At 43.3% G+C, this 12185-nt stretch overlaps 1 protein-coding gene across 1 annotated transcript in view; it reads left to right on the top strand.

Moving 5' to 3' along the window:
* The window catches only part of LOC124476720 (metabotropic glutamate receptor 8-like), an 87194-nt gene extending 76017 nt beyond the window's left edge, over positions 1-11177 (top strand). Inside the window, exons 9-10 of the mRNA XM_047034024.1 lie at positions 9739-9985; positions 10709-11177. Coding sequence (XP_046889980.1) covers positions 9739-9985; positions 10709-10758 — 297 coding nt within the window. The 3' untranslated portion in view covers positions 10759-11177. The remainder of the gene's footprint in view (positions 1-9738; positions 9986-10708) is intronic.
* The last annotated feature ends 1008 nt before the right edge of the window (positions 11178-12185 follow it).

A 12185-nucleotide genomic window follows, 5' to 3' on the forward strand; every position in this document is an offset into this window, starting at 1 on the left:
TTCAGCTTTTATTTCCAGGTATTTACATCAGGATCTGATGCACAAATTAGAAAATATCACCTTTTTGTTCGAACCCACCCATTTGTCACGTGAGCAAAAGTATTGGAACATGTGACTGACAGGTGTGTTTTGTTGCCCAGGTGTGTCCTATTACATACATTATTCAATCAATAAATACCACTGAATGTCTACACTCAGGTTCAGATTGGGTAAGATAGGTTTTGTCTATGCAGACTGTATTCAGAGGTGAAAACAACATGAAAACCAGAGCGCTGTCTTTGGGTGAAAAACAAGCAATTGTGAGTCTTAGAGAAGATGGAAAATCAATCAGAGCCATTGCAGAAACATTGGCCATAGCCAGTACAACCATTTGGAATGTCCTGAAGAAGAAGAAAACTACTGGTGTACTAAGTAACAGACGTCGAACAGGTAGACCAAGGAAAACATCAGCAGTTGATGACAGAAACACTGTGAGAGCTGTAAAGAAAGACCCTAAAACAACTGTTAGTGAGATCAGCAACAACCTCCAGATGGCAGGAGTGAAGGTATCACTATCTACTGTTCGCAGAAGACTTCATGAACAAAAGTACAAGGGCTACACCAGAAGATGCAAACCACTCATTAGCAAGAAGAATAGGAAGGCCAGGCTGGAATTTGCCAAAAAGTACAGAGATGAACCTCAAATTCTGGGACAAAGTTTTATGGACTGATGAGACAAAGATTAACTTTTACCAAAGTGATGGAAAGGCTAAAGTTTGGAGAAAGAAAGGAACTGCTCATGATCCCAAACACACAAGCTCATCTGTGAAACACGGTGGAGGTAATGTCATGGCTTGGGCTTGCATGGCTTCTTCTGGGACGGGCTCATTAATCTTCATTGAGGATGTAACACATGATGGCAGCAGCAAAATGAACTCGGAAGTCTACAGAAACATTTTGTCTGCCAATTTAAGGAAAGATGCAACCAAACTGATTGGCAGAGCATTCATCATGCAGCAAGATAACGACCCAAAACACACTGCCAAAACAACAAAGGAGTTCATCAGGGGCAAGAAATGGAAGGTATTAGACTGGCCAAGTCAATCTCCAGACTTAAACCCTATAGAGCATGCATTTTACCTGCTTAAGAGGAGACTGAAGGGAGGAACCCCACAAAACAAACAACAACTGAAAGAGGCTGCAGTGAAAGCCTGGGAAAGCATCAAAAAGGAAGAATGCAAAAGTTTGGTGACGTCAATGGGTCACAGACTTGCTGCAGTTATTGAAAGCAAAGGATTTGCAACTAAATATTAAGTCTTATTCACTTAAATATGTTATATCTGTATAATAAGTATATCTGTTCCAATACTTTTGATCACATGACAAATGGGTGGATTCAAACAAAATGTGATATTTTCTTAGTTGTGCATCAGATCCTGATGTAAATACCTGGAAATAAAAGCTGAAACGTTGATCTCTGGTCTCACGTTCATTATTTGATGTCAAGCCCAAATGTTTTCAGTCTACAGCAAAAATAAAGGAATTCGCCTCACTGTTCCAATACTTTTGGAGGGCACTGTATGTCTTTAAAATACGGTCGAGTAAGCACTGGCTTGTAATGAATGGCCTACCTCAACTCAGGCCTGGCTTGTTCTCTGATAGGACAGCATAACTACTAGTCAGGTTCCCGAAATGATTGTGTTGCAGGTGGGAGATTACCACACAGACACATAACACTACCGTGAGGTGGTTTGCTAATTTAAGTTTGAACAGGGATTTTGAGAAAAAGATCCCGTCAACTGTTAGTCATGTGAGGTGTGGTGGGACTCTTAATGGGATTTATGTCACCTCTGGATTTCAGTTTTGTTGTATTTTTGGGGGTCTCTGAGGAAGAGGAAAGAGGAAGGTGGTTGGGTTCTCTGGCATGTTCTTTTATAATGGGCTTCACTGTCTTGAAGTGTGTGTGTTTGTGCGTGTTTGTGCGTGTGTGTGCGTGTGTGTGCGTGCGTGTGTGTGTGTGTGTGTGTGTGTGTGTGTGTGTGTGCGTGCGTGTGCTAATGTGTCAACTCAAACACTAGTACAAGATTCTGACATTTCACAATTAAGCACTGCATGTTGCCATGGATGCGTTTAATGGTATATTCAACGTTACACAAGGTTTTAAAAGATGAATGGTTGCCAGATTCTCCCACAGGCTGTTTCTATAAGGGAGGCCTGCAATTTAAGATCCCCTGTATTTGTGTGAGTGCATTGAATTGATGAGCTGAGGATGTAGACGGCATGTAGCGACTGAAGGCTATTTTTCTTCATAAGGCTATATTTAGGCAAGCTCTCATTAACACAATATCTGTATTCAGGTCTATCTGCTGTCACTTAACTGAAATACTTTAGAATGTTGGGAAACTGTGGTCCAAAACTGTATACTGCAGCTCATTCATTTATTAAGCAGGCAATACTTATGGATTGCTGGATATATGTCCAGTGCACATATGAATCAGACTTCTTAAGTGAGCTCACATCCATATACTGTAGGTCTGCAGTATATGGAAAAAGATGAAAGTTGACTTTGAGCGTATGTTTTCAATATTTTAGTTAGAAAGGCCTGGTAGAAGCGAAAACAAAGCTCTACAAAATCTCACATTTTCCCTCCTTTTCTGTCTGTATTGTAGACAAGACAACAAGCTGGTAAACTCAGAATGGTTTCACCTCTCTCCACAAGTACTTCATGCTTTTCATGTTGACCCCGGAGCTTGCATCTAGCCCCTTTCAGTGACTTTGTAGTTGGTATTTTTATGATTTATGTTGTCTCCAAGGTCACAGTTGTTGTCAACCATAATTGCTTTGTACGGGGGGTCCTATCAAGCAATGCATGACTAATCAGTTTGTATGAGATTTTTTGGGACACCATGCTAACCACAAGCTGCCTGTTTTGAATCCCGATAGAGTGCAATGCTAAGCTAATTATAGACTGCCGACAGTGGAGCACAGAATAAATAAACAAAATGAGTTCTCGATAGATCTCTCACTTGACCTTTGTAAAACCCAGTTAAGTTAAAGCAAGGCTTACGCCAGCTGGTGTTTCTGGCTCATTAGTTTTAGCTCCTTGTGTCTCAGGTATTCTGAAGTATCTGCTACTCTGCAGTCTTTCAAACATCTCACCTGGGTTCCCTACAGTATAGACATGTCATATTATATCTTCAAATGTTTTCACTAGGAAATTAACATTAACAAACATTGTTTTGTCATACAGACCTAATTAATTGCCACTGGGAAGAACATTTTTGTGTAAGGAATTATAGTTTGAGGGACTTTTTAGTAAGCAGTTTCTTAATATCCACTATACAGTATGTTATGCTATTGTATGCAAATGTGTGGAGGGTTGTTTTTTGTCTACTGCATGGTTGACCTTGAACACAACAACAAAGACTTTGTCATCAACAGCATTGAGGGCCAGCCAAACTCGCACAGTGGCCGGATATTAGTCCGGCTCTAATTGTACACAGATGGCTAACCTAGGCTATTTGAATTGCTAACGTGTGAAGTCCACATTGCACGTCTGGTGTGGGAACCAGGGAGATCTCCAGAAGCCCGGCGGGTCGTCATGGAAAGTTCAACTCCCCCCAAAAGAACAAATCTGACTTTGGGATGTGATCACGAGCAGGTCATTGGGTTGACAGTGCAGACGTTTTCTTGTTGTGCGGCACAAGTCTGATTCCACAGTCCAGTCATGGGGCTATTCCGTCCTATTGAGCCAGCACGTCATATGGATAAGTCTCTCGCGAGAGGGAATTATGTAGTCATCTTTTAGCCACCTGTGAACAATAACTGTTTTCCCCGACTGCGGTGAGAAACATGACTAATGCCAAGGGCTTGTTTATTATTCATTGAAAATATGTTGTGTCTGCTTGGCTCTCGAATGAGAAACACAGCTATGGTCAAAGCTATTGACTTTTCCGTCACCCTACTTAAGAAATGGATGCCCAATCCCATCCCAATCCAGTGTAAACATATGCTAATAGTACAACGCAATGAATATAACTGCAGCTCAGAAAAATCAATGAATGGCTGGAATTGTACAGTGTCCCTGGCATAATTGAGAGTTCAATTCTCACTCCCGAATGACTGACACATATTTATACACACGCACACACACACAGCTTGAATTAGACCTACTATCCGCTAGTCCAAGCTACTGCTGCAAACCCAATGTGTCAAACTCACCATTTACCAGTGGACTGATAGCAGTTTGTTTTGCCACAAGACAGAATAGCTGTCAAATTCTCAAACGGTCTGCAGCCCTGTATTAATCTTTGCAGAATTACTCTGCTCTCTAACGCCCCATGAAAGATCCCCACAGCATCATTTGGTAAAGACCTGCAAACAACACACATCAACAATCCTGTCCTTCTGACAAATGAAACTCAAATACTTTGTCCAGAAGGCTGGTCTAAATCACCTGATGAAAAGTTTTCCAAAAAACTGACTTTTGTTTTGAAAAACTTTGGCCCCACCAATAGAATTAGGAGTACTCATTCAAATATTTGCCACACTCGTCTACTCACATGAGTCACACAGTACTTCCACTTCTGTTTTTACATCTGTGCAACCCTTTTCAGCCTTGTTGTATTGGCTGTCAACACATGGTACGACAGTTCCCAAAATACACAATGTCCAGTTTGCTCGGTGTGACTCATTCCACTTGCACTTGTCTTTTTTAGTCTGCATTTAAGCCTCCCAAGCTGGCTATTGCTTGCAGTGGTTTAACTGAAGCCCAACTCTGTGTCACTGAGGGCCTGGACTCAAAGCAAGAGCATGATGGTGAAGACGATTTGAATACAGTTATCACATACACTCATTATGTATTATCAAGAATATGTTTGAGCAGTGACCTGTTTCTCCAGGGTGGATGTCTCCATAACCATCAGCTCCACTTCCAGCTCACTTCAGCTCCCTTATTTCCTGGTAGGATCGGGCCATTCAGGGTTTTCCCCAGAGAACATGACTAATCTCCTAAGCTACTAGTATTGAATATACTCCTCTGGGAGATCCGTCAAAATCCCGAACAGCCTAGGTAGGATGATGCGCAGAAAACTGTCAGAAATAATCAGGGTAGTTATTGCTGTGCCATTGTCAGCGGTTCTCTGTTGCAAAGCACCTCTTCACCACTGATTGCCTTATTACGTGGACAAGAGGTGGTGTGATTACTGATGGCAGGAAGCTGATGTCCTCTTCCTTGTTGTTCTTGCCTTTGAAGTCCGATACAGCATCATTGCACAGCTTTCCAGGCTGCACTGTTGGGTAGGTATGTTTGGCGTGCAAGGGTGTTTGAGCTTGTTTTTTGGGGGCTGGTACTGGAACTTCTGAGAGTGGTGAGAGCTGAAAGCAAAGTTTCGATTGCACGCCCATACCCGTGGCTGATCCTTCCCTCTGCAGACGAATGATATGTTGCCCATCCTGTGGCCCACGGGTACACAGAGAAAATAGGAACGGAGCTTAAATGATAGCAATGGATGGTAGTAATAAAATTGCGCTTCATATTGACTTTTTTCGAGTCAAAGGTGAATGAAAGCCACGCAGCCGAGCGAGGCTAATCGTCCACTTTGATAGATTTGGAAAATAGCTGTGAAAAAAATGTAAGGGGGAAAGGAACGCATCATATTTGTCAACGTATACAGATATCAAAGACTTGCTCAGTTGAAGTCTATGAAAGCCTTATAAAGATAAGGTGAGCTGTAGTAGTTTGTGTGCTGGAATACTGCAGTGGACTGAGATGTAGTGAACAAATGGTCTTTGAAGTTTAAAATGAGGCTTAACCAGTCAAAATGACAGACAGTATCTGACCTGAAAAAGTACAACTTGTTTTCCATCTGCCCGTCAAACCCTGTTCAAAGATAAGTGTGACACACTGCAGGAGTAGTAGTAGCCTACACAATGACGGTGAAGAGCAAATATGTGAGCTGGCTCGGAATTAGACAAAGACATACGTTATTTGAAGCACTGAGACAGACTCGGGAGAGAGAAGGTAAGCCGAAGGTTTTTAATAGCACATTTTGGTGTAAAACAAAAACAGTACAAAGGAAACTGAAATGTATGTCCGCATGTCTCTTCGGTCTTCAGGTGTCTTAGCCTCTGGCCCTCTTGGCTCAATCATTAGGGTTCTTCTCTCCTTATGGCGAGTCTGTGTAGCATAAAACATGTCCACATCAACCACCATATCACCCCTTTTTGTACTCACCAGGAGTGGGGTAGATGAGCAACAGGTGTGCCTCATTGAGGCTCTCTTCCCCAGCCCAGGAGTAAAGGGCCAACGGGCTGCCAGACCCATGGCTGACGAGGCCCCCTTGTCACAATTATCAATACCTCCTCCTGTGTCGCCATGGTTATTGCCGTTGTACAAAATCTGTAGTAGCTGTGAACGTATTTCACCACCAAATATTTTGTCGCTGACCTGCCTTCTAGTGGACAGTTTTTAACATCAATGTTGACATGAAGATAGCAGTGGAGAACGTTTATAATGCTGCATGCCTAGCTTTCTTGTGCATACGTTGTGGTGTCATGAGATGCTAGACCACTGTGCGTAAAACGTATTTTCGGAAGCAAAACATAAATTATTTTAAAGCAAAACAGAGGCTTCATAAAGTTGCTCCTCAATTGGAACCTACCAACGGTATTCCCAAATCAAAGTTTCTCTGGTATCGAACTCTGTTTGTGCCAGGTATGCTCTTCTTTGCTTGGTGTGTGTCCACCCTTTTGTCCTCTCTCTCCCACACCTGAGCTCCCGCTTCAATCAGAGGACTGAGGCAATTGCACCTGTCGGCGTGGTGCATTCTGGGAGACGTAGTTCTCCCGTCAGCCATCTTGTGGCATGGTAGCCGCTCCTAGAGAGAAATATACCGTCCCTCTACCTCACGTCCTCCCGTGATGCCACACAGTACACATACAAAATTGAGGCCTAAATATGCATCCTACTGCAAACACTTACAATATGATTGAGGATAATTACCCTTTCTGCAACCGCAGAATGGATATCATGTGTTCATTCACATAAGTGGTTGCAATTATATACACACATGGTTCTCAGCAAGTGAACTTTGGTGGAGAAAAAGTGGAAAATTAGAGAAATTCTCAATCATTCTGTCCTTTTAGAGCAGGTGAGAATATAGACTAAAGGTATAAGGTAGCAGGTATAAGGTAGCATTCCAAACCTACAATAGGCTACAGGGGGCAAACTCAATATATGACACCATCCAGCCCTAGTTTCCTGACACCTTGGTCCGATTTGTCTCCTCAGGGCTCCTCTCCTCTTGCCCTGACATACAATCTCAGCTGCATTATGCATCAGGCTGCTATAGGGTATACGTTTATTAGTCATTCTCCGACATTGTCGCTATATTTTGCCATGTTCTGGCATACTGTAAATGTCAGTGAATTTCGCGCCCCAGATTTCTCTGTGACCCAAATGTGAGGGCGATATCAGTCGTCGGTCCTGTTGCCTTCTAAGGCTCCACTTGATCACTCTTAATATAGATCTAAGGAGCATGCTGAACTGGTTTAAACTAGGGGCTACACGCCAACAGCCACATGTTGCCTCAGCTGGAGACTGAAAATAGTAAGAGAATCACAGTCAGAAGGATATAAAAAATTGTCAACCAACTGTGCCAAAAGACTTCCAGTGGGGTATAAAACAATAACAACATAGGTATGTCACTGGCTATGTATGATTAATATAATATTAATATAATTTGTATGCAGTCTATCTATTTAACAGACGTTTTTGTCCAAACGACTTAGAAGGGGTGTTTAGACTTGCGAGTTGTCACATTTACATTTAGTCATTTAGCAGACGCTCTTATCCAGAGCGACTTACAGTAAGTACATTTCCCCCGAGGCAAGTAGGGTGAAGTGCCTTGCCCAAGGACACAACGTCATTTTTTGGCTTGGCGGGGAATCGATCCGGCAACCTTCTGATTACTAGTCCGACTCCCTCACCGCTCAGCCATCTGACTCCCACCTCTTGATCTGCAGTCAAATACTCTCCCAAGAATGCTCTCCCACTGAACACAGAGGCTATTTTAAGAAATTGTTTTCTACTCTGTCTCCCTTGTAATTCATCTCCAGATGTGATGTTTACAAAACTGCCTGTCCGACCTTGAAATGTGCGATGTAAGTGGGGCCGTAACAACGTTTGGTCGTTGCATTATAAATCACTCCCCAAGTCGTTACTCAGAGCCCCTACAAATGGTTTTATGCTCCAGTGTCCACAATGTGTTTTTCTAACGATACCTTTGATGTGCGATGGAATCGCTGTTGTAGCGATCTTTGGATCCCAGGGAGAGTTGCCATCTGTTGCGAGTTCCTTCTCCTCACTCTTCGCCGCCAAAACTGCAGAGACATGCTTCAGCGGCCCCCCTCTGAGGATTCCCTGCTGTCAGTTTACCACTCAATGAGAGCGCTATTAGTCCTGCTCCCGGGTTTCTGAGGCGGTTGCCATGACTACTCAGGTGGTCTCGCGGCGCGGCTGAGGCGTGTGCGCGCAGGTGCGTTTGCATCAGTGCTTTTTGACAGGCATAGGCGTAACGGCAAAATGGCAAAGTGGAAGAAAGGAAACACCAACTCATGTCGTAGTGTGTGTGTGGAAGGATGTGGAGGATAGGCAAAGTGTTTGTGCGTGTGTGCTTTTGGTTAAGGAAACATAATTTGCTTTTGTACTGTACATGGTTAAGTTCTTTTGGCTGGAAAGCTCCCTGTGGGTTTGCAGTGGATTTGTAAAGTAACTGTTAAACCCAACTTGAAACTAACCAAGCATGAGCAGGGAGCAGAAAAGGACACTGGGTAGATTTGATGCAGCTTTTCTTAAGACAGCCAGACAATGTTTCTCAAAAGAAAGTTTACCCATCCCAGGTTCCCGAGATTTAATTTACTTGCATCCCCAAACACCTTTAGATTCAGATACATTAGTTGAGAGAGGTATGGTCTGATAGCCAGGCAACGCCATGTGTATTAGTCTGGAACCCCTCTGTTCCATTTTTGACATCCAGTGGGAGTTAACAACGGACGCAGGCCCAAAATGTCTCTGGACTCAATTGGATAGAATTTACATTTAGTCATTTAACAGACGCTCTTATCCAGAGTGACTTACAGTAAGTACAGGGACATACCCCAGAGGCAAGTAGGGTGAAGTGCCTTTCCCAAGGACACAACGTCATTTGGCACGGACAGGAATCGATCCGGCAACCTACTGATTACTATCCCAATTCCCTAACCGCTCAGCCACCTGACCAATCAATCCTGCCAGAGCACATAAGACGAGCATGGTTCCCTGGCTAATGGTCTTATACAATAGTAAAACTCCCCTATTGCTTTTCAGCACGGTACGCCCAGTGACCTTTGACCTGTGCACCTTGAAACTGTATTCACAGTGCATGATTGACACAAGCTGCTCACCAACCTGAAGAGCACTTCCCTCTTAGGCTACTCACTTTGAAGCAGATGGGACCAAATGACTGATGTTCCTCTCTCTCCCTGTCCCCCTCTCCTACTCTCCTTCTTATTACCTCTCCATCCCTCTCCCTCTTTCTCCCTGCTTCTCCATCCATACCTCCCTTTCTCTCTCCCTCCCTGCCCCCCCCCCCCCCCCCCCCCGCCCTCCACACAAACCCTCCTTTTATCTTCGCCCACCCTCTCCCTCTCCCACCATCCACTCAATGCTGCTCCCCCTCCTTTCCCTCCTTCCCTCCCTCCCTCCCTCCCTCCCTCCAGATGTACATCCAGACCGCCACCCTGACCGTGTCCCTCAGCCTGAGCGCCTCCGTGTCTCTGGGCATGCTCTACATGCCCAAGGTCTACATCATCATCTTCCACCCGGAGCAGAACGTGCCCAAGCGCAAGCGCAGCTTCAAGGCCATTGTCACCGCCGCCACCATGACCAGCAAGCTGTCCCAGCTGGCCGCCGAGCGGCCCAACGGCGAGGTGAAGACGGAGCTCTGCGAGGGCATGGAGGCCAACCGTGAGTCTGGGTGTTTGGGTTTCATTGAGCTGATTACTCTGCAGACGTTTGCCTAGGGAAATGTAGCATGTGTTTTGAGATATTCCGCGTGCTTCGTGCTCAAGTGGAGCAGACTTTATACCCAACATACATCAACATTCCCCCCACGAGTTTCAACATTTTTTCCTCCAGGTTTGGCCAAAGTCTTAGGTAATCATAATGGTAACATTGCTGTATGCATGTCGTATTCGCATGATCAGCCTTTTAAGTCTCAATTTGCTTTAGGGTGAATTCAAATTGCTTTAGGGTTTAAGGGTGTTATGGTCTTCAAAGACTGGTAAATAGACCATTGAATTCTAATTTGGCAAAAAATGGCATCGAAGTTTGTTGGAAAATCACCTGAGGATGGAACTGATAGAATTAAAGTTCTTAACACTCAGGGTTAAACATCAAAGATGTTTCTTCAGCTTAAGTCAGTAGAAGTTTGTGAATTTGAAAGAGGCAAAAGTTACTTGTTTGTTCTTTGAAATTGATTTATTATCTCGTAGAGGCCTGATCCCACAAAGCTTCTAATCTGTTTTATTCCAAATTACTGTTTGGTCTTTGTGTCAACATTACTCTCATATCAACATACAGTTATTTTTAGTTCAAATTGAACCTTGCTGCTGTATGCATGTCATTGATATTCTGTAGGAATCAACAAGGCAAACTTGCACTCTTTGTAATTTGTCTTTATTTTTTCAGTGCCGACGACCAAAACTACATATGTCAGCTACACAAATCATGCCATTTGAAAAGCGATGCTCCCAAACGCCGCGGGCATTCCCATGCAGACTTGGATATGCCTCACTCGAAGCCGACCAGGACGTCCAACAAGCATGAGACATTAATCTTGCTCAATGTCAAACAAACAACTGAGAAGGCGTTAAGACAGAAAAGATAACTGTCCGTGTTGTCATGTATACAGACGTGGACTTTGGGGCCAGTATCAAAACAAAAACAAAACGCCAAAATCCATCTAGAGACCAAACAAAAAAGGCGATGGTAAACACACAAAAAAACGACACCAGTTAAAAGAGAATCTAAAAATACTTTGTTGGGATCAACCATGTTAGTTGTTATTCTTATCGTACAGTACGTAATTTGTGGTTGTGAAGATTTTCAAATTCTTGTCTCATGTCGTCTGTCCGACTTGCATTATGAGATGAGTATGTCTCCGTATTGGCTATCTGAATGGTAGCCTTGAGTTGTGAAATCTGTAAATGCCATGGTTTAAGCATGCCAATTTTGATACAAATACTTTATTTATAATAAAGGAATGTTTTGCAAATGTTTAGCTTGGTGAAAGTGCATTTTAGAAGGACTAAGATAGAAACTGGATGGTAATACAAATACACAATGATACAGTCGAGATGGTACTTGATTAAGGTTTTTTTCCCTCCTCAACCACCTAATTTGGTGAGCGTCATTTTAAATGATCATGTTGTAATCGTAGGGCGTAGCTCTCCACTCAACACACACTGTAGGACTACACAACATGTCCCTCGACAGAATGTGAAAACCAGCCAAGAAGATCAATATGCTCGATGGAACAGGCAGGGATGAATCAATAAAAAACTGCAAGTGAAAACTCCTCAAGCATGTAATGAATATTTCGGCATTTTTCTTGTGAGGAAAAGGACAGGTACCGCGTTTGAGTGATGAAGCCCTCAGGCATTCCTTGTTTATTTCCCTGGTTGATGATCTCATTTCACCCTGTGTCGCCAGGAAGAACTAACGAAAAACATGCTTAATCCCCCTCAGTGTCTTGACCAGTGGCAAAATGGCTTGTCCTTCAACGGAAAAAGAATAATTTTTCATAACTTACAAAGACACTTTCTCCTTTGAATTCTCCTTGTATCTAATTGTTTAACAAATTCAGCAGGCATGATAAAATATGAACACATGTTGATATTGACTGACTGCTCTCTGGAGAGAGGCTGGAACACAGCATTTGACCAAACAGCTCCCCTTCAGCGCTGCAATCAGTTTGTTTTGTTCAGTTTGGTTTCTTAGAAGGGAACCCCGTCTCCAATCCTATGTGGTCTACTAGCCATGTTTATAGTTGGCCTTGGACTTGTTACTCTGAGTTATTGATCAAATGTCTTTTTTTATAGGTGTTTTAGATTTATTTGAGTTTTGACCGACTTGTGGCTTCACAACATTCCCAGGTGTAGTCTCT

The sequence above is a fragment of the Hypomesus transpacificus genome, chromosome 14 (assembly GCF_021917145.1).
Source record: "Hypomesus transpacificus isolate Combined female chromosome 14, fHypTra1, whole genome shotgun sequence".
In the NCBI taxonomy this organism is placed as follows: domain Eukaryota; kingdom Metazoa; phylum Chordata; class Actinopteri; order Osmeriformes; family Osmeridae; genus Hypomesus; species Hypomesus transpacificus.